Consider the following 23,415-nt stretch of genomic DNA (forward strand, 5'->3'; position numbering starts at 1 on the left):
CACATTTTAAAAAAGTATTTTCCCTTTCTGGGGCTCTTGGGTGCCTCTGTTGGTTAAGCGTCCCAACTCTTGATTTTGGCTCAGGCCGTGATCTCATGATGATGGGATCAAGCCCCATGTTGGGCTCTGCGCTGAGCATGGAAACTGCTTGAGATTCTCTCTCTCCCTCTCTCCCTGCCCCTCCCCCCACTCAAGCTTTCTCTCTTTCAAAAAAATAAAAATAAAAATAAACATTCTAAAGTATTTTCTCTTTCCTCATAAGCTCGACATTACAAAGTTTTTTAAAAGAAAAACGTTAAGACTTTATTCAAGGTATATATCAGGCATTGTAACAAAACAGCAGAACTTCAACCTTTGGAATACTGTAATTTTACATCCCTTTGATGCACAGTCCAGTATACTATTTTATCACAGATCATTCTATAGGGACTACAGGAATAAACTAGGGAAACTGCACAGTCACAACCGAGAACGTCAGCTCTTTGTGTGCCGTTTGAGAATGAAGCACATCCTTTGCCGTTTCAAATACTGTGCAAGGCGAGGACTAGGAAGATACTCAGCTGTGGTCATGGTGGACAAGCACTGTTATCACAAACACACGGACAGTTTACACACATTTCAGAGGCCAGTGAAGTGAGCAAGCTATTCACACAAAGCCAGGAGGGATTATGACTCCATTTTCTAGTGTATAAGTACACCACCCCATCTTACCTCCTCAGAAACAGAACAGGTGCTCAACGGCAAATAACTAAAAGTTATTACATGAAAATTACAGACTTTCAAGCTAGCATTTTGTAAACAGCCTATGTCTGTAAATCAGGAAATTAAAAACGTTCAGTTATATCCTCTAGACAGAACACCACAGCACTACATGTACACTTGGAGGCATTCACATTTTATGTCAGTCCATACACAAATATACAGCTTGTTGGATAAGTAAACACATTTTGCCAGAAATATGACAGCTGCTCTCATTTGTACAGTGAGTGTTTTTAAGAGAGAAACCAACTCCCTAATCAACACTTGAAGGAAAAATAGTTACATTTACATTAAGACAGCAGTTTGGATACCTTTAAATTTTTTAAATCTTGAATGAGCAGTAATACAGCATGTCTGAGAGTAGAGTGCTTCAAACTTGTTTTTGGCATAGTTGAGTGCAAACTTGGTAGCTTGTACTTGTTAAAACTTTACATTGTAAAATGGTGAAAATATAGTTTGTTCACGAAGGATCTCTGCTGCTAAAGGCATTTATTATTTTGGCAAAGAAAAGAAAAAAACACTACTAAAAAGCTGCTTAAGCTGTTTCTGATAATTCTGGGTACTCCCAACTAACAGGTAAATACATGTAAAGCATATATTTTTCCTCTGAAACTATTCAGTGAGCTTTAAGAAATTAGATTTTCTGTCTTCCCTAATGGGTTTAGGGATTGGTGGGTGTGGGGGAAAGATCATAAAGAGCCTATGTTTGCTCTCTGAACCACAAATTTGCTTTTAGGTTTGTTTTCCTAAATCCCATTGTAAATTACAAACTCACCTTCAGAGGAATTGTGGGAAGAAGGGATTTAAATGTGCATATCTGGCAACAATCAACTTCAGGTAAAACCCTTTCTCGGGTGGCTAAGATCCAGCCAGTGTGCCATCAGCAAAGACTACTGATGTATGTTGGTGTATGTAGCTCAGTAATGAGACGGTCTTTAACTGGGCCTGTTTATAGCCGGTTGACAGCAAGTTCTATGTGGTACATAACACTAATTCTCTAGTCTTCAGGGCATATCTATGAACAAACACAATCCAAGTATTATAAGTGACTGGTTTGTGACCACTGCATGCATTACACTGAAAGAAAACACCAACTCTAAGCACAAATATACAAGTCCTACATTTTAGGCTCAGCTCTCCAAGGGGGTGGGGAGCAGCTACCTCGGACTGAAATGCTATGTAAACCAGATTCTTCTTTTCAGATAAAGTTCTCAGTCTAAGTAGAGAGTCCCCTTAGCTAGTGCTCTATTATACTAAGCGATCTCGGCTTGCATAAGACGTCTGGTAAGACGCGGAGTGCCCATGAGTGCGACTTCTCTCGTTCACATTCTGCACAAGCCGGGAAGGGTGTGAGCCACAGCTGCCCAGGGAGCTGAGCAGCAAGTCAGTCCATAAAGATCTCAACCTCTGAAACCTTTCTAGAACCCAGCATTTTGACAGGTGTCTCAGACGTATTTGACAACATATCTGAAACATAGTTTTAGGTTTGTTTTGGGTTGATTGGTCGGTTTTTGCTTACTGTTCTCTTGATCAAGTGCTCAGATTATAGGCTCCTCTACCTGGGGAAATAAGTCACAGAACTGGTTACTATGAAGGAGAAACAATCATTTGTCAAGCACTGATGGAACACTCAAAATGATTCCTCACAACAGCCCTGTGAGTTCACATCCCCAGGAGGTTTTACCAAAGGTGAGCCACCTGCCTAAGCCATTGGTACATCCCTCGACAAAATTCAGAAGCTCTTAGCCCAGAATCCAGGGGGAGACAAGCTTCTTGTGACCTCTCTTATTCTGGGCTGTTCCCCTGGCCTCATTACACTCGTGTCTGTCATTACAATATTGTCTCTTCATTCTAAACGTCTCTGGTCTATTGACTTAACATCTATCTGAAGAATATGGACCATCGTCCTACAGGAAAAGGGCTGTTTTACTGGAGTTGTATTTGGAAGCTTTATAAGCACATCTGAGACATTCCCTAGAATCAAAATAATTTTTTACATATCTCGTAGTTTTCTTACATATCAGAACCTCTGGCAGCCCTTGCGAGTCCATTACATTAAGCCAAAAGCCATAAATATGTACACCGTAGTCCAAAGTATTAGTACCAAGAACAAAAAAAGTTTAAAAAAATTGCTTTGTTTGCATTTACAGGACTAAAAACGAAGTATGCAACAAATAAATTACAAATGTACATCTCAGCAGTGTGAGGGTGATCTCTTATATTTCTAAAACCACACTGCTGACAATCCAATTGCAGAAAATTACTAACCTCAAGACTTAAAGGTCACACCCCCCCCCACACACACAAGCTACCTTTCCCTTTAGCCTCTCCCCAGCAAAATAAAGAAAAGGAAAATAAAAATCTTAAAAGTGTAAGAGGAGAGAGAGAAAAGGCTGTGTCTGTGAGGCTGCACACTCAAAGCACGCCAGCTTGCGGATTTCTATGTTATTAGTGACTAGCTCTTTAAGGCAGAGAAGAAACATTCTGTGGGTCCGGTGCTGTTGGCTCATCTCACTCACGTGGTTTCAGTGGCTGAGGATGAGGTACTTTTCTTCCTAAAGCGGGATCGAAGGACTCTAGGCGGTGCCTGGCAGAGAAAACACAAAAAGGCATCCCTCAATTTGGTGTATGCATTGAACCTTTAAAAAAAAAATTTTTTTTTTGAACATTTATTTTTGGGAGACAGAGCACAAGTGGATGAGGGGCAGAGAGAGAGGGAGACACAGAATCTCAAGCAGGCTCCAGGCTCTGAGCTGTCAGCACAGAGCTTGACACGGGGCTCAAACTCACAAGCCGTGAGATCATGACCTGAGCCAAAGTCGGACGCTTAACTGACTGAACCACCCAGGTGCCCCTGCGTGGAACCTTTTGAGGCGAGCACCTGTGTGCATTTTGTGTTGAGACACACAACTCCTTTGGTACACGAACACTTCTGTGACACAGTTGGCTGGGTGGAGGGCTCACTCCTAAGCAGGAATCAGGGTCACACCCCAGCATCCTGAAGCTGAGCACCTCCCTCCCTCTTCATGCTCCCTAAGTCCCTGAGTCTTGGGAGCAAATGACCCTAACAAGTGACTCAGCACAGAGAAATGCCTCCCTAACTCTTCCCTTGTCTTTGTTATTTCCTTTGGGAACCAGCCTCATATTTCTAGGTACGTGCTAAAAATTTCCATCACCAAGTTTCCGGTGTTCTTTCTGGATGTGAAATCTTTTAATGCACAGCAAGCCACACAGCAAAAGGAAACACTGTCCTTAAGTATAAAGGTTTCCACCTCATCTCCCCTACAAATGACTATCAAGGGAGCCCTCCTACCATGGGACACACAGATCACAGAAATTCCTTCTACAATGAAAGAAAAAGAACTTTTTCTCCTGGCATAGCACTCGAGGCTGGAGGGGGGGTTGGGGAGGGGAGGAGGAGGGAGGAGGGAGTGCAGTCACACAACCGGCTCCAAGCTACCCTCAACCCTTGTCTCTGTCCACTTCTCTCTACTAACTTTTGCTGTGGCATCCTTCCACACCTCTGTTCCTTCTGACCTGAAGCCCTTCCCGTCCTTCTCTGTCTTGCTGTTTATTGTCCTCTCTAGCACCCAGCTCAAAAGTCACTCCTGAGCCCCTCTCCTCACAGCCCAGTGACACACAACCAGGGTCACCTTTGTTCTCCTAGTGTTTTGCACACAAGAGGACATCAGGGGACTTTGCATCCTTGGCAGAGTGTGTTTGCTCTGGTCCCTGTCTCCCCCTCCACACTGTGAACTTCTGGAGGGCAGGTCCACATTCGCCATTTCCCAGTAAGTAGCTCAGTGCCTGGAAGGCACACAGAAGGGAAGGAGGGAGAAAGGGAGAGAACAAAACAGGAAATAGGAAGGTCTGGTCTTCCACATCCCCAGTCCCTCACATCACCATTTTGACTAGGAAATGTTTACCAGCCACCTCTGGACTCAGAGTAAAAGAGGAAATCAGGGAAACCTACCTTTAGAAACCTGCCTTAGGCTGTTTAAACAGTAAAGCGGCTTGTGCTGTTTTAACACAACAAAACCAAAATGGCAAAACCCTTAGACCCTACGACGTTTTGGGCACCTTCCATGTGAGAGCTGAGCCCCTCCCCCTATCATGGGTTGGCTCAGGCTGTGTTGGAGCCCAGAACATCTTTTACCAAAACCTCTAACTTCAAAATTGATCCATATGTGCCCCACCCTTGGAAAGGAATCTGATGAACTCGTGTACTCTCAGTGGTAATAACCACGGTCCTAATCTGAATGGGATCGATAGGTCATGGTGCTTGAGTAGGAGAACATTTCTTTTTAAAAAAAAATTTTTTTTTCAACATTTATTTTTGGGACAGAGAGAGACAGAGCATGAACGGGGGAGGGGCAGAGAGAGAGGGAGATACAGAATCGGAAACAGGCTCCAGGCTCTGAGCCATCAGCCCAGAGCCTGACGCGGGGCTCGAACTCATGGACCGCGAGATCGTGACCTGGCTGAAGTCGGACGCTTAACCGACTGCGCCACCCAGGCGCCCTGAGTAGGAGAACATCTCAATGCATCCCCTCAACTAAGTCTCATGGGGTCCCTACGCTGAGGACAGGGGGACTCCCAACTTGCCTCAGATGTACTTTCAGGCCACAGTATTTAGCAGATGGGGCATGGGAGAGGAGATGTGAGGGGCAGAGAGGAAGGCTAGGGGGTCCCCAATTCTGCCAGCTCCACACCTGAGTCTAAGACTGGTGACTCCCTACCCACATCACAAAGCAAGGCCCCAAGGCTCTAGGCTTAGCCCTCCTGCTGCCAAAACTCCATCCACACCTACAACTGGCCACGGTACATCTATTAAGTATATTTGATTTAGGTCGCTTTAGAGGGCTGTGCCCTTTCAGTAACATTTTATCGATATTGGCTTTATACTAGGCACTATTGCTGTGTCTTGAAAATACGATGACGAACATGCTTTATTTACAAAAACGTGTCAAATAACACATTTTCTTCCCCTAAAACACACATTGGGGTTGCTTTTCATTTCCACATCATCTTATGTTAGTAGTTGTAAATTTTTGATTTCTTAAAATTTTTATTAAAAAGCTTTTTAATGTTTATTTATTTTCAAGAGAGAGAGACACACACACACACACACACACACAGTAGGAGCCGGGCAGGGAGAGAGAGAGGGAATCTGAAGCAGGCTCCAGGCTCTGAGCTGTCAGCACGGAGCCCGACATGGGGCTCCAATCCACAAACTGCGAGATCATGACCTGAGCCGAAGTGGGATGCCCAACCGACTGAGCCACCCAGGAGTCCCAGTAGTTGTAAATTTTTAAATCTTACTCTAAATGCTAGATCACCTCTCCTATTTCTAAATAAAATGAGCAGAGTCTTTTTCACCCCTCGGCCAGTCTCTGGATGCTACCTAGTGGTCTGTCCTGTTTGTTTGATGGGGAGAGATCTTCCTACCCCAGGCGCTCGGGAGGTGCTGGGTGCCCCAACGGATGCCACTCCTGGGCCCCCCAGGTCTCCAGGGCAAGGCCCTTGTGCAAACACATGCTCCACCACACAGCCCCAGACACCGTGTACCTCCAGGGGGAACTCCGTCTTTCGAGGCGCCTTATACTTGTACATGAAATCCAGCAGATCTTCCTCCTCCTCGTCCGAAAATGCCAACGGGTTTTGGACCTCGTGGGGCTCCCAGGCCTTCACACCACCCTCATTCACATCTCCCTCAACCACTTAATGTCCATTTACAATCTATACAAAGGAGACAAAGTACAGCAGGGAGGGATCAGCGGAGAAAGGAGCCAGGAAGGGCAGGCAAGGGCAAGGTTAGGCACACAGCATGACGAGCCACGCCTGTTAGGACAGCCGAGGTCCCCGTGTCTGAAGAAGCAGCCAGTATCCCCCGGGCCTCCCTGCAGGCTGGTCCAGGACTGTGAGGTTCCAACTGGAGACTGGCAGGCACTGTGCACAGGAACAAGCACAGGCTCCGGAACCTGATAAGCTGGTGAGCAGAACCGATAAGCTGCCAAGGGAGGTGGGGGCACCGCTGCCCTGGGACAAGGAAGATGCTACCTTAACTGAGAGGTGTCAAACCCTGCAGCTTGGACATGTGACGCCACACCAAAGAGTGCTCAGGGGAAGAATCCCCTCTAGAACGGATCAGTGCGGTGATCTGAAGAGGGGACTAGAGCTCCCTCTCTTACAGAGGTGAGCCATGTTGACAGTGCATTACAACTGCGTACTCAGCTCACGTGTTCTTCAAGACAGGATGTCAAATGCCAGGAAGCCTTAACAGAGAACCTTAAGTGAAGTTATGTAGATGGTTCATTTCAAAGGCCAAGTCCTAAAGAAACAAAGAAGCCTAGTGGAAAGAGAATCTAGGAATACCCTTCCCTCCAGAATGACAGCAAGATTCCTGTTTTAATCTGCCTTGGCTAAATCCACAGGAAAAACTCCAGAATTAATTCATGTCATGGAATGCACAGGTTTTTTTTTTTAAATGTTCAATCCTTAAGCATATTCCACGTCCTCCTATTTAAGCCAAGATATAAAATATTTCCTGCCCATATCTGGCTTATCTGACACTCAAAGACATATCTTTCTAGGTTTCATATATTGTTTTTACCTAGAATCACAGACTGCAGATGTATGGGGCCCTCAGATCATCCGGTCAACAGCCCTAAGGCCTGCAGGAAAAAAAACAAAAAAAACCATACCTCTTTCTGGAACACCCTGCTCCTACTCCTAAAAACATAGCCATCAATGTGTTCTCTCTATCAACACAGAACTCACTCAACTATATGAGCACCAGGTGTGGGTGAAGCAAAACTCACAACAGACCTTAATCTCGGGCAGCTTTTCCAGGTACTGCTGCTGTATTCCCAACAGCCAGCAGGAGGCAGCATGAGAGCTCGGTTGCTCGTTTGTCTTCACCACAAATTGCAAAGCAGAACTGTAGGCTGGGAATGCCCTGCTCTGACAGCTCCTTGGTAAGGGCCAAGGTGGAGCCTGCTAACCTTCCTTTGATTCTTTTGCTCTGTGCATCCCCCAGCCTGGGGGTGGGGTGGGGTCAGGTTGTCCTCTGGGCCCTTCTTCCCTTGCCCAAATCAGCTGCACCCTCAGGACTCTGTTGAACATGAAGGCTGGCAACTCCAGGGAGCCCTCCCTGGCCTCCTCACCCTGCAACCACAACTGCACGTGGCATCTGTACCACGTGACTTGCGGTGCGTGCCCGGGTTCTCATATGGGCCTCCTTCTGTCTGCCTCAGCCTGACAGAAAGCATCTTGAGCTTTGGGGACCGTGGCTGATCCTCGGTGCCTCTGAACACGGATGCAGGGCTGGGCACCCAGTGGCTGCCCATCCACTAAAGCAGGTGGAATACAGGCATCATCTGAGAGCTTAGGTCTCATCCCCAGTCAGACCTTGACACCCATCCACAGAGAAATTCCTTCAGGACACAGATACGTCTTGCCTGACAGGAGGAAAAAGAAACAGGCCTGCCCAGGGCCAAAAGGCCTCAGACCAGGACAGAAACCACACAAGCAGCCTGGCCAGGTCTGCCTCGACACGAAACTGCATCCTGGGTGTGGGCCTGGAGACTGGTTGGAGTCTGTGCCTCTGCACATGGGGTTCCCTCCAAATTGTGGTCCAGGGCTTTCCCCGTGCTGTTGCTATCCACTCCTTAAGACCCAGAGACAACCTGTGTGGGGAGTGACTCTCACTGAAGTTCATGGCCACAGTAACCACCTCTAAACCTTAGGTGATGGCAGCCAAGACCTTGAGCCTGCAAAGCTGCCACCCTGGTGCCCAAGGCTGGGCAGCCTCTAGGAAAGGACAGGAGTCCCTGCTGCCTTCTGCGGCCTTGCCTGACGTTCGATAAGAGTGAACGTGTCAGCAGGACCACAGCGGGCTGGCACGCAGCTCCACATCTGCTCTCTGCTGGGGGGTGGGGTGGGGTGGGGGAGGGGCAGGGGGCGAGGAAGAAACTGGCTGAGTCTCAGAGCCCTTGGACGCCTGAGTAGATGTGTATGCCTAAGGCTTCCCCACCCCCATAGTGCCAAAACACCCCCAGATGGTTAACCACCAGGTTAGCAAACACATCCCACACAGCACACGTTAGTGGGAGTCATTAATGGAAGTCAGCAAACGTGTTGAAGGAGGGCACACCCATCTGGAACACTTACATCCGCGTCCCCGACAGCCACCGAGGAGAAAGAAAACAATATTCTGTTAGGGAAGGGTCTCTGGGGAGGAGACTCACACACACGTGCGAGCGTGCGTGCATACGCACAGATCTACGCACAGACATACACTCACTCGTTTCCCACACTCTAAACCTCACACAGCCACTGCTGCTGTCTGAGGAAACGCACTGCCTGGGGCTACTCTGGGAAAATGCAATTCTCTCTCTCTTTCAGTAGGAGGAATACAAGGCATGACTTTGCTTTTTTAAAATGAGGCCCCACACACTTGATTTTTCTATTTTAAAGGGAAAAAAACCCATCTTTATGACTAACTCCAAGCAGTAATAAAAACTTCAGTTCTACATTACATCAGGGCAGGTAGGGAGAAAAGGGACAGGAAAGAGCTGTCGGGCGGGAAGGAGAGAGATTAATAGAAAGAGACCCGTGCAGGAAACAACAGGGAAATGGCTGACAGAAGGGCAGGAATGGAGCTGAAGTGGGGAGAGAATGTTCTTGTGGGCTCTGAGATGCACAGATGAAAATCATCTCAAGGGACCAGGAGGGGCTCTGTGACCAACGTGTCTGTGACCCCCTGAAACCCTCTCCCACGGCATCATTGCCGGAGAGCTGGCCTCCAGTCCCCCAACACCATTTGCTGACACCTCACACCGGGCACCCATCACTTGCAGAGATGGCCACACTTTATGGGGGAGGGGACCGAGCCCTGAAGAGCTGAGGGACTTTCCCACTCTCACAGACGGACGAAGCTGGTCTTGCAAGCAGACCTTAGGGAGACTGGGAAGTGGGGGACAACTCCGGGGCACTGGGTGTTAAGAGGGCCTGAGAAAGGGAGGGCTGGAGCAAAGGCTCCCAGATCACAGCTCTGAGCAGGGCCACCCCAGCCCAAGGCCCCCACCCAGCCCCGCCTGCTGCCCACTCCCCAACACCCCCATCCTCACAGCTCCTGGGGAGAGCAAACTCAAATGCCTACAGTCAACTGCAATTCTATTTAAATGCACTGGAAACACAGCCTCTGATTTGGAAACCGTCAGGGGTCACAAGAGGTGAGGGCTTCCCAGGGAACAGCGCAGAGCAGTCCCATGAGGAAAGAGTGGAGGGGAAGGCAGCTGTAGTCTCCCTGGTCCTCCAGGTGGTAATATCCCAGAACTAGAGGCTTTCAGAATGGCTCGAGGAATTTACAAACTCAAAACTGGTCAATAGTTAGAAATAACCACAGTCGCCTGAGGCCTCTGACACCCCGCTCGAGGTTGTTCCCCAACAACCAGTAGGTCCACCAGGTCCAAGCATTAGCCTCTAGCACTGGAATGCAGCCCCTCCGTTTGTTTCTTCCTTTTGAAAACTGAGATATAACATGACATCATGTTAGGTTTAGGTGTATGACATAATCATTTGAGCCATATGCATATGTATATATACATATACATATACACATACACATATATATACATATACATATACATATACATATACATATACATATACATATACATATACATATACATATACATATACATCCCTCTGTATCTGATGTGGACCAGGAGGCCCCTGAGGGACACAGAGCTGGTCAGAGTTAGAGCCAGGTTAGCACACTGGTCTCCACTGTCGCCCTGCTCAGAACTCCTTTGACAGTCGGTTCACATTGGGTTTATGGTCTCCAAAACCCCCAGGTCTTATATAGACTTTTAAAAGCCTTAGTGTCGAGAAGCCTTACAAATGAAGAAATGAAGGGGAAAGAGGACACTTCTTAAATGCAGCTCATGTCCTCTACTCCCACCACTGCAGGAGGGACAGCCATGCCTCTACAGCCCCAGTGCTAGTTGCACAGGCAGTGGTGGGTGCCGTGCCTGCCTCCTCCCCCCTACTGCCCCCCCCCATGCCAGCCAGCAGCTGCAGATGGGGTGGCCTTTTGCCTTCAGAGCCAAAGGCAGATTCTCCGTGGAGGGGCGCCCTCCATGGCAGGTGAAGGGGGAGCTGGGTCTGTCCAGCACCATCCCCAGTCCCTCACGTATCTAGTCAAGGTTAGGGAAGCAGCAGGAGCAGGGCAGGAGACAACACGGCCAACCGCGGGCAGGCGGCCATGGCTGCACCAAGCCATCATTCGCTCACAGGGAGGGCAGCCGCACTGGGAGACCCCAGGCTCATCCCCTCTCCCGGAGGCTTTCTGGCTCCTCCCAGCTATAATAAAAAGCCTTTTCACAGGCATTTTCACAACCACGCAGTGAGGTGGGGAAGCAGGACCTTTATCTCTACTTTAAGTTGTGGAAACCGAGGTTCAGGTTGGTTAGGTGGTTCACGCACAGTTACAGAGCTAGTAAGTGGCAAAGCAGGACCAGGGCTCCCTTGGCTGCACCTGGACCAAAACCCCTGGAACTACAAGGCTTCATCGCTTCAGAGGACCTGGGTAAGTTCCTGTGTCCTCATCACCCACAGCACAAGGAAATATGACTCTGTGGCAGTTTTAAAATATCTCCACACATTTTTTGATACTCCTCCCTTCGTGAGGTGGAGATTAATTCCCCTCCCTTTGAGCATGGGCTGGACCTAATGACTCAGTTCCAACAAACAGAAGAAAGCAGAGGTGACTTCAAAGACTAGGTCCTAAAAGATACTGTGGCTTCCTGCATGCCCTCTCTCTGTTGGATCACTCACTCTGGGTGAAGCCAGCTGCCATGTCGTAAGGACACTCAAGCAGCCCCAGAGAGACCCATGTGGTAAGAGGATCTGAGTCTGCAGCCAGTAGCCACAAGAGAGCTATCTTAGAAGTGGATCCTCAGGCTCAGTCAAGCCTTTATGTGACTGCAGCTCCGGCCGACATCTTGACTACGCCTGTTCACAGACCCTGAGCCAAACCACCAGGTTAAGAGGCTCCTGAATTCCTAGCCTGCAGACACTGTAAGATAACACAGGTTTGTCATTTCAGGGGGTTGACCTCCTGACTCCTGCCCCCCCCCCCCGCCGCCGCCCAAGACTATGCAGCTGAAAGGGAGCCCCAAGGTCAGGCGCCAGCTTATGGTTAGAACCTCCTCCTGAGGCGAGAGTCCAGCACGCTGCACAGAGGCTGGCTGCTTACTCACCTTTCCGGGTCCTGCAGGTAGAGCAGCAGGTACACACTGTGGGGATGGGGGACATCATCAGTGACACCCCTTACTCAATGGGAACCAGCCCCAGCAAACAGGGAGGCCCCAGTGAGGTGTGGGGATTCCAGTATGTTCAATATAAGGGCCCTGGGAATGCGGGTCTCTGTAGAGACACCAAGGTGGGGGAGGAGATCATTCTAGACTCAGCTTCCCCTCGGGTGCTAGAAAATGCCCTTGCCCGGCCCACACAGGTCAGTCCTTATATCCTCTGAGAAATAATTCTAACCGCACCTGCTCACACACCCCTCCACTCTATGCCTTCCAGTTCAGAAGGATTTCCAGAAACCCTTCTCAGACTGACCTCTGACTCCCCAGATTGCTTGGTATCAGTCATTCGGTCAAAGGCCTAAGTGACTGTTGCCTTGTACACTCCACTGGTCTTGGTGCACATGTGGGCCTTGGTATACAGTAGGTGCTTACTAAATACAAGTTGACTGAGTGTCTCCAAGTTCATGGGAAGCATGGATCATTCTTTTAACACCACCTCCTCTTCCTGGGGTTCGATGCCAGACTTCCAATAAATGGTGTCTAAGATTCTGTAGGGAGGGCGATATGTTTCTGCAAATTCCATATTGTTATTTTACACCATGGGCATGTATTTTTATTTTACATATATTGTTACATTATATCTCACTGTTTTGTACATTTTTTCACTGGCATCATGGTTTCAAGAACGTATTGTACATTGTATGTACATTTTAACCACTGCTGCCATACCGCTCCCTGGGGTCCAGCCACCACCTCTGACCTGTCCACCCCCAGACTGCCTTCAACAACTGCCACCTGTCCAGGGTTTGCAAATTCTCTTGTTTGCTCTCCTCACAAGCCCAAGACACAGGCTGAGTAGGGACTACAGTACCCATTTTCCAGAGGAGAAAGCTGAAGGGAACAGGGCTCATCTTCCATGCCAAGGTCAAATTCCCCGGTAGTGACCACCTGGGGTGTCATTCTGAGAAAGGTTCGGAGGCCGAACATAGGCTCAGTGGGGACAAACGTGGTAGCTGCTTGGCAACATGTGCCTCACCTGCACTGCTCTGCACAGGCCTGCTGTCGCCCTGCCAGGATGGAAGCCCAGACTCAGGCCCTACCTCACCGCGCCCAGTGTCCAAGGCCCACATAGCGGGTAGGGAGGGCATACAAACCCTTGCAGCTGGGTCTCCTTTGTCAGACTTTCTGCCAGGCACATGGACCCCCAACTGCCCCAGAGCCTCTGATCTGGGTGCTTTTGCCCCACCCGTGCCCAGGTCCTGAGTCATCTTTCACCCGTCTTTCGTTCTGAGAGGACTTTTATTTTAGGTCCCAGAACAGCTGGAGTGAGCGCCACATGGTCCCCGCCCTCCCTGCTGGGTCAGCACCTCCCTTCTCTGTCCCCTGGAATCACAGGAGCTGTGGCCCAGGGTGAGCAGGGGGCAGCGCAGGGTCATGTTGCAGCACAGCAGGTTCTCTGGTTCTCCATGAACTCTACCTGCTCACCTGCATCCAGGGTGACCCCACAGGCTCGCTGCTCCACCGGCAGAGGGCATCACTGCCAATGGAAGGCTGCAGGGCCAGCGCCAAAACAAAGCATCCCAAACCGTTTCTACTTAGTGCTGGTCTGGGAAAATGTTCAAAGCCCAGGAGACACTTCCCATCGCCTTCAGACCTCACCAGACTTTTCACCTTCCCAGTTCTGAGGTGGCCCTAAATAATCCACCAGGAGGAGGTCTGGGCAGGAGGCCTGGATTCTGGTCCTGTGTGGCCTTGGCACAGTGCATGACTTCTCTGAGCCTACTTCTTCCACTTGGTTCACTTTATAATGACAACACAGAATCTCAGAGGGAAAGGGACTGTGGAGCCACCTGGGCCCCACTTGCTGGCCAAAGCAGGAAGACCTCCCTAGAGCCCCGGTGTATGACCATTCAACTTTGGTTCGGGCCCTTCCAATGTCAGGGACCTTACTACCTCACAAGGCAGCCTACTTCTCTCTTGGACACTTTCATATGAGAAAGTGCTTTCATAGGTGAGTTAGATAACAACAGGAACAACAGTACCAGCTACTACGTAGACTGCGGGCATGATCCTAAGCACGTTTACGTGGATTATTTTATTCAAATCCTCACAACAGTCCTCCAAGTAGGTATTGTCATTCCTTGTGAACAGATAAGGAATCTGAGGTTCAGAGAGGGCAAGAGCGTGCCCAGGTCACACAGCTAGTAAGCAGCTACCCTCTTAGAACTTTACCCAATTTTATCTCATTGGTTCTTGCTCTACCCTTTAAGCCTCACAGAATTGGGGTGTGCAAACAGAGAGCACCATCCCAGGAGTAAGGAGGCCACAGGAGAATGCCAGTCCATGGGTGACCCGGTGACAGTTCCCTTCCCTGGGCCTTGGTCTCTTTATTGGTAACATCTGAGGATTAGACTGAATGATCCCTGAGGTCTCTTCCTGCCTGGACTTTTGGGATTGCATTCTAAATTCTCCTGAGGGAGAGTTCACTCAGGAGATAGCCCCTCCGTGAGGTGATCCTCACCCTTACAGCCAAGCGTTTACATTTCCAACCTTGCCAGAGTTAAAACATCTCCCCTCAGAGAGAAGCCACAATGTTCAAACCCGGGGCCAGGGTGAAGTGGGGTGTTCTGATGAACGGGAACACCCAGGAGGAAACTGATGGACACCTGGCCTGCTTCTAAGCTGGTCTCCCTTCCCTGGCAGGGAATGTGAGCCATTATTCCCAGGGCGGCCACAGGACTCCTTCTTTCCCATCCCTGTCCAAGACCCCTAAAAGCCAGGTGGGGTCTTCGAGGCTCAGGGTCAAGATGCCCCCTGCAGGGTGCACCTCACAGCACGGGATCAGGGTCCAGGGGACTCACATGTCCCTGTTTCTGTGTTTAAGAGCAGGGCAGCCACCAGGCACATGTCACAGCCAGAGACTCCAAAAGGGTGGTCCAGTTCCCATCCTCGAGGCTCAATGTTCCGCCCAGGATGAGGAGCAGAGGTGGCGATCCAGAACTGTGCCCTATACCCCTTTCACTGTTAACCCTCTGCTGGCAGCAGCAGTGCTCAGCTCCTGAGAGCCAAGGTCCCTGGAATCTCTCCAAGGAATGGCCTGGGAAAATATGAGTCCTGGCCCAGCTCCCTCGCCCCTAATCCATGCCCCTACCCTCCATAAGCCTGAAACCCACTAATGGATCAGACATCAGTGGGTCCCAAAGGGGGCTGCACCTCAACACCACCATATATGGGTCTCATCCCAGATTTATTGAATCCTCTGGGGATGGGCCCAGGACTCTGCATGTCTAACAAGGTCCCCAGGTCAAGCCTAATACAGGGAACCTGGTGCCAGGCACTTGACAACCAGAGGTAGACATCGGGGACAGAGGTATGGTTTCCATAAAGCTGTGGCCTCTGCAGGAGTTAGATCTCAGAGCTAGTGTGGTCTTTGGCATGTAGGGACTGAGGGTGTGCATGGTGAATGGGGGCACAGGGATGGGAGCAGATGGTAGAGTGACAGGAAACATTCATGCAGGGAAAAGGAACCACAGGAGCCACAAGCCCTGGTTGGGCAGGAGGAGACACTCAGGTAGTCAAGACAGGTAAGCCCTCCTAGGAGTATAAGGTCGGAGAGGAAGAGAACAGAGAAAGCTGTCTTGGCCCACGTCCAGCTGTGCCCGTTGCCTCCAGGCTTGGTTCACACACTATTCTCCACCCACCCCCAGCCCCTCGATAATCAGATGGAAGAGGCAGAACCCTTTGATGCAGGAGGCCTAACCCTGGCCCCTGTCAGAGTCCCCAGGCCAGCCTCGCATCCTGGCCAGAATGGTGCTCTGCCTCTTGGCTGTCCTGGCACGATCTGATGGACATCTGTGTTGATGGCTACTCCGGGTTACGTGCCACATGGTGGACGGGGCCTCTCTCCGTGAAAGCAAGGCCTGTGAACTGGAAAAGATGAAAAGTGAAATGATACCTACCTGAGCTGCCGGCGCTCTCAGAAGCACTCCTGGACATCTTAGGCTGGCCATGTTTGCCGCTGGCTCGCCCAGACCCCTGTGGTGGGGGGCTGGAGGGGGCAGGGGCACCGTCACCCCGGATGGTGGTGAGGTCCTGCATGCTGAAGCTCCGGAGTCTCTCCGATAAGGCACCCTGTCCCTGGATACAACACAGGAAGGGGGCACACGTCAGAGGCCTGCCCCACAGACCACAGGCAGTAGTGGGGGTGGGGGGAGTGCAGACACAACAAAGGCCAAGAGGAAGTTCTGACAGTCGGCAAGGTGAAACTCAAGACCTGGAAGGACTCTGCAGAGGGGCAGGTGCCTGGTGTACTGGCTGGAAACACTGAGAGGAGCAAGACCTGGAATATTCCAGGGCCTCCTGTGGGTCTCAGCCATCGTGCCTCTGGCTCCCGGCTCCTTCTCCTTCATTAAAAAAAAATTTTTTTTAATGTTTATTTTTGAAGGAGAGAGAGACAGAGCGTGGTGGGGGGGGGGGGGGGGGTTGGGGGGGAGGGCGAGGGGAGAAGGGCAAAGAGAGGGAGACACAGAAGCCAAAGCAGGCTCCAGGCTCCGAGCTGTCAGCACAGAGCTCGATGGGGGGCTCGAACTCATGGACCACGGGATCATGGCCTGAGCCGAAGTCAGACGCTTAACCGACTGAGCCACCCAGGCGCCCCTCCTTCTCTTTCAGATGCCCACATCCCATGATGAGCTAGAGCCACAAACAGACCCAGGGCGGAGGAAATGACTGCGACCTACAGTTCCTACTCTTGAGGGGCTGTCTGCTGCTTCTCTGGCTTTACGTAAATAAAAGTCCCTACATAGCCACATTTTTGCTCAGTTTCCAGTACACAAGAATCTGGTCAGAAAAATCAAAACCTAATAATCAATGTGCTCAGTCCTTACACTTTTCAAAGGAAATAAAAATCAGCCGGTATTTTTTAAAAATGTATGACAACAGCAACTTCTTTTATCTGTTCATGTTACTGTTTATGAGGCATATTTGTTTCCACTCTTGCATTTGAGCTTCATAAAATACCCAAAAGGTAATGAATCAGGAAAGAAAAAAACATGACATTAAAAAAAAAAAAAAACCTGCTGACTGTAACCATTTCATATTCTGAGAGAGTCACAGAATTCATCTCAGGGGAAAACTGTTCTTTTGTTTAGGAAAGCGGGAGATCAATCCATTATACTTATGAAAGGGAAGGTCCTTGCTGTCTGGATGAGAGAATCTGTGTCACAGTGAAAAGGATCATAATGAAGGCTCAGGGAGGGGGCATCGCCTTAGGGGTGCCTTGAGGCTGGAGAGGGACCTTGTGTTTGGAGGAGAAGGAACTTGAGAGGGGGCTGGGGGCTGGTAGGAGACTGGGGTTGATTGAGAATTGGGTTGGGATTTGAGCAAAAGGTGACAGGCAAGTAACCACCAAGCAAATCAATGAAGTTGGGCATCTTCAGAAATACTGGAGGGCGTGCAGACTTCCCACAGGTACATGGGACAGCAGAGGACAGTGGAGGAGGTATTTTATTAGGATAATGAAGGGAAAGTGGTCCTAGAGGGCTGGACTACTTGGGAACAGTAAGACACAACAGATATAATAGAACCAACAAATCAGCACAAAATAGGTGGGAACAGTCAACAAGAGGGCTCTGGGTTGGGGGTGGGTTTAATAAAACAAACAAGGGCCACAACATGGCAAAGGGGTTGGAGGACTTTTCATTTTACTTAAGGAAAAAAAAACAAAAACAAAAAAACAATGAAAATGGCCAGCAAAGCACCGCAGTTCATAGAAGTGACTAGTCAAAGGGCCAGTTAGATAAAGGAGCAAATGCAAATGCAGAATGAGTTAGTTAGAGGGAAGGGGGAAAACAAAAGGAGCTTGCAGACAGGTCTAGAAGCAATGTCAGAATAAAACAAAGATGCATTAAAATATGAAAAAGATAAGTTCTCAACATACCAAAGATCTAAAACCGTCTCTAGGAAACTAAGAGCAAAAAGAAAACTATTTAAATAATCAGATATATACGATCAGAATTATAAATCCAGACAAAGGAGTGTTTTATGTTAAAAAAAAAAAAGAGAGATGGAAATCACCCTCAGACACCCCTCTGATGTCTGATGATGGCCAAGGGGTCTGAGGCCTCACCTTCTAGACATTAACAGCTGGGTGATCTGTGCTATGAAAATGAGGTGAGACTGGCTGCCCAGTATAATCCCCTCCAAAGCTATCAGACAATGATCTATGATTGTTTAACTCAGAAGCACTTAAGGTGACATCTAGAATTTAGAGGGGCACCTGTGTGGCTCAGATGGTTAAAGTGTCTGACTTCAGCTCAGGTCGTGATTTCGTGATCCATGAGTTTGAGCCCCGCGTCGGGCTCTGTGCTGACAGCTCAGAGCCTGGAGCCTGCTTCAAATTCTGTGTCTCCTGCTCTGTCTGCCCCTTCCCCCAATCTAAAAAATAAATAAACATTTAAAAAAAATTTTTTTAGGGGCGCCTGGGTGGCGCAGTCGGTTAAGCATCCGACTTCAGCCAGGTCACGATCTCACGGTCCGGGAGTTCGAGCCCCGCGTCAGGCTCTGGGCTGATGGCTCAGAGCCTGGAGCCTGTTTCCGATTCTGTGTCTCCCTCTCTCTCTGCCCCTCCCCCGTTCATGCTCTGTCTCTCTCTGTCCCAAAAATAAATAAACGTTGAAAAAAATATTTTTTTTTAGAAATGAGAGGGCTAAGGGACAAAAATGAATTCTGAAAAGAGGCAGGAAATATTGACAATGATAATGGAGTAATTCAGTGTCAGGTTCACATTCAGAAAGGCTACTGGTTCACTTTCAGTCGTCCTCCCATTCAGTCACTTTTGTTCAATAATTATTTATCAAGGATGTTCTCTGGGCAAGACACTGTGCTAGGTGTTATTAGGAAATACCAAAAATAGAGTTCTATTTCTGACAAAATGTAAAAAAGCAAATGTACAAATAACCACACAGCTTGTGCCACACCTGAAGCTCCACAAAGTGACAATTAAGAGCAATGGTTCTGGAGTCAGACCCAGAGTCAAATTACAGTCCTATCACTAAGAGCTGGGTGACCTTAACCTCTCTCCACCTCAATATTCTCCTCTGCTAAGGAGCATCCACATGGCAAGATATAGTGAGGATTACATGAGATTATGTCCATACGATAGTATAAAGCCCGATGCGTGGTAAGCGTTCAAAAGATGCCAACTATGATGATGGTGATGATGGTGGTGACGATGAGCATGAGGATGATATGCTGCCTGAGACACACGAGCTGCTGTTGAAATAAAAAATAAAAAGACCACATCCGGCCAAAAGGACAAGGAGGGGCTTCACGAGCCCAAGCCCAAATAAACGGTCAGGGACTAAGTCCATCAATGTGCCTGCCAGCTCCTGCCAATGTTCAGCAATGTATCCGAGAGCAAGCAGCAACAGGCACCATACATGTCCTTTTCAGCAAGGCACTCGAGTCCACGCCCAGAAGCCAAGCCAGCCTAGCTCCAATATCACTAACATCATGAAGACTGGAAGTGGCAGAGGTTAGCAAAGAAAAGGGGATAATAATAGCTCTGTATCAACACAGTCCTGACTCAGACGAAATCATAGCAGCATGGGCACAAGGATCTTGAAAACAAATTAGTCTTTATCTGTCAAAACATTCTGAGGTGGTTAGAATTCATACGGCTCTCTCATTTGTAAACCTCTCAGCCCGTCTCCGTCTCCTCTCAAAAGCTCATTTCCATTCATTTTCCACAAACCCCAATCCACCCTGCCACTTTGGCTCTGCTCTGGAGAACGTCCATTTTATTATTCTGGGAGCAATCAAGAATTGTTCACTGGTACTCTACAAAACTGGGTTCCTTATTTGGGAATATAAATATGGATCCCCTAAGTTTGTTAAAGCTTAAAACCACATTCTCCATAATTCAATGAGCCACATCACCACATTAAAGCCTTTCAAGAGTCCTATACTGTTTCAGGTTAACTCACTGTATCTCCAACGAATTTGACCACACTGGGATATACTGTTAGTTGACCATCCAAAAGTCACTCCCAACCCCATTCTTGACACGATGAAAAAAAGAAAAAAAAACAGATTTCCCAATCTCCCTTGTAGCTATGGATGGCTATGTGGTTCAATTCTGGCCAATGGGAGGTAAGGGGAATTTGCTAAGGGATTTCTGGGAAAGGCATTTCTTTTCCCAATATGCAGGAGAAAGGCCTGAACCTGCTCCCTGTCTCCTGCCTTTGACTGTGGTGGAACTGCCATCTTGTGACTAGGTGACTCACAGAGACATCCATTTAGAGCCCTGACATCTCTGACTCACCGGAATAATGACAGTACCCGCTTACTCCTAGACTTCTTGTGAATGATCTTCATCTATTTCAAGACATACATTTTTTCATCTCTGAAATTGAGGTGGGTCTTAAAATTGTTGTTGCCTTGACATCATTGTCATTGCCTACACATGAATGCATTTGGTTGTCATCCCCATGGCATGAATGGACAACTGAACTGAACTGAAACCATTCAGAACCACCCACAGAAGAAATATGAGTCCAGGTTGTCTAAAACACACTCCATTGACACCTCTGGTAAGATCAAGAAAGTGGCAGCATCCACACTGGCAGAATGGTTATCAGCGGCATGGATGAAAATCCCAGAGACAGCAGCCAGCTGTGTATTACCAACGCTCTGGAAGGTGGAGCGTGATACAGCATGGTCATAAACAGACACTGACGAGCTCAGTTGAAAAGTGATTCAGAAGAGTGAGACTCAGAAACTGAAAAATCGAGGTTAGGAAGAAATTCAATCAATTTATTGTGCTTATGTGTTCCTTTTAATGTATGTGCAAAGTGATACACACAAAAATCTATGTCTAAACAAGTCTAAAAGGGTCCTTTTGATAAGTAGAAGTAAAAATTCTAAGTGGAAAAGGATTAAGCCCTAATTTGATTGGCAATATTTTCCTCCTTTAGGGGTAGATAACAATGTTATCTTACATAGTCTTAGAAACTATCCCATTCTTTTTTTAAATAGGCTTCATGCCCAATGCAGAGCCCAACATGGGGTCTAACGTGGGTCCTGAACAGACAACCCCAAGATCAAGACCTGAGCTGAGACCAAGAGTCAGACACTTAACCAACTGAGTCACCCAGGTGCCCCCAAACCACTGCGTTTTAGATTCAATACAATATGGTTGCACTTCTCAGAGAAGTTTTGTCTGACCACCTCCGCTCCCTGTCGTATGCTTTCAGTGAAGTCTGTACTTCTTTGTAGCACCTCACACAATTACATTTAACTATTGGCATTGTTTGTTGGTTTGTCTTCCCCTCCAGATTGTTTCATTTATCGGTGTCTGCCATGTTACCTGACATACATTAGGGCTCAAGGAGTTGAATGAGTGAACATACAGCCATGTATTGAGCAATTTCCTCAGTAAAGAGCAGTAACAGGAAATCCCCACCCCTACCCCAGTGCATCAGCCAGGGTCCCATACCTCAAGGAGCATTCTGTTGAATAGGGACATGTGCTCTGTCCACAAGGAGTATATGAAAAAGGCCAGAGGGCTGGAGGGTGCAAAGGACAGACAGTGTGCATTGGAGCAGCCAGACATACCAGAGGAGACTATGCTTGACCTGGCCTTAGAGGACTTGGGTAGGTGAAGATGGAGACCAGGTGGAAAGAGAAGTATATTTCTTGGTCATCCAGCACTCAGAGCTGCCCATTCAATGACAGATGAGGTCTTTGCAGTTTTGTCTGCTAAGGGGATGGGGGTCCAGTTATACTGTGTTAATGTCCAAATGAATGCATTTGTGAAAGTGCCTGCTGAAAGGTCACAGGGTTTCTTTTAAAACAGCTGGACCAGTGGGGGGTGGGGGCAGGAGTAACACATACTCTTCACTGCATGCCCTCTTTTGTGCTTTTGGAATTTTATACCATAAACATATATTACCTTTAAGAATCATTACCACTTCATTTTTAGAAACACTCATAGCACTTTCCCAAGATCACCTTGAGGATCCTATTTTGTAAATATAGGGCTTGCATGATGCTGACAAGTGCCATCTAAACCAAAACAGAATGACATGAGACTACTTAAAAAAAAAAAAAAACAACAAAAACCAAAAAACAAGATTAGAACAGAGAAGGAAGAAGTGGTACCTCCAGAAACTGCAATATATTAGCTGTCCAGCCCCAAGAGCCTTGTCTCAACTCTGTTATGAGGGGCCTTGCCCAAGTCACCTTGGTCTTTGCCAGCTTTGCAACCTCATTGGGAAATTAAAGCATTGAACAAGATTCCCTTCCAACTGGAAAATTCTAAGTTCAAGAATCTGTGACCCTCTTTGGTGGCTCATTATCTGGCTCTGACTGCAATTCCAAAATAAGGGTTTTTAGAATTAGTTGAAAATCTCTAGAATAATTGTTGGGTCTCCCACAGTAACTCTGTGTGTTTAACATGTGTGTGTGTTTAAAATTTTTTTTAATGTTTATTTATTTTGAAAGATTGAGAGAGAGGGCAGGAGGGGCACAGAGAGACAGTGGTAGAGAGAGAGACTCCCAAGCAGGCTCCACACTGCCAGCACAGAGCCCAACGTGGGGCTTGAACTTACAAACTGTGAGATCTTGACCTGAACCGAAAGCAAGAGTCAGATGCTCAACTGACTGAGCCACCTAGGCACCCCATGTATCCGTGTTTTGAAAGTCCTGTATCAATTTCCTCCCCATCCAACACTCAGTTTAGAATATGAGCCATAGGAAAAGCTAAGGATGTGGGGGCCCTTTCATGAACCAAGGTCAGCCTACTTCAAGTACATCTGAGTCTGTCCCTAGGGCTGTCATGTCACAAGTCAGCACTGTCCTTACCAGCCCACCTCTCAGCTTACCACCATATAATCTGTTGTACTCTTGACCTCTTCATTCCCTAGATGTTATAAGCATGTCTACCCAGTTTTGTTATTGTTGCTTATTTACATGTTGTTTTAACAGACCCACCTCGCTGCTTTCTGGGCAGGTCAACACAGGGCCTGGTGATTCTTTCAGGGTGCTCCTAGAATCCCCAGAAATCCCACAGAAGTGCCTTGAGGCAAGGGAGGGTAATCCATTCCTGATTGTTTAATCTTTTTTTTTTTTTTTCTGGCTAAAACTCTTAGAAAATTAGACTTCAAGAGGTAAACTGTGTCACTGAACTTTCTGAGATCTTTAATTTCTAATCTTTCCCCCAGTTGGTAAGGGATGAGGAAGCCACTTAGCTAACACACTGCCGAATTCTGTATGCTTTGATGTTTTTCTTCTTTTTTAAAAAAGAAGTGTGTGTGTGTGTGTGTGTGTGTGTGTGTGT

The 23,415-nt window shown here is 48.0% G+C and overlaps 1 protein-coding gene across 6 annotated transcripts in view; it reads right to left on the reverse strand.

Annotated features, from left to right (window-relative positions):
* Positions 1–277: 277 nt before the first annotated feature.
* Positions 278–23,415, reverse strand: part of REEP1 (receptor accessory protein 1) — a 113,400-nt gene continuing 90,262 nt past the window's right edge. For 4 of the 6 annotated variants that reach the window (XM_023251848.2, XM_023251849.2, XM_023251851.2 and 1 more), the window contains 4 exons: positions 16,037–16,214; positions 12,027–12,062; positions 6,328–6,479; positions 278–3,346 (listed from right to left, as the gene is read on the reverse strand). In XM_023251848.2, the coding sequence (XP_023107616.1) occupies positions 3,275–3,346; positions 6,328–6,479; positions 12,027–12,062; positions 16,037–16,214 (438 nt within the window). In that variant the 3' untranslated portion in view covers positions 278–3,274. The remainder of the gene's footprint in view (positions 3,347–6,327; positions 6,480–12,026; positions 12,063–16,036; positions 16,215–23,415) is intronic. The other 2 variants (XM_023251852.2, XM_023251853.2) reach the window with 2 other exon arrangements.

The sequence above is a fragment of the Felis catus genome, chromosome A3, assembly GCF_018350175.1.
Source record: "Felis catus isolate Fca126 chromosome A3, F.catus_Fca126_mat1.0, whole genome shotgun sequence".
Lineage (NCBI taxonomy): Eukaryota > Metazoa > Chordata > Mammalia > Carnivora > Felidae > Felis > Felis catus.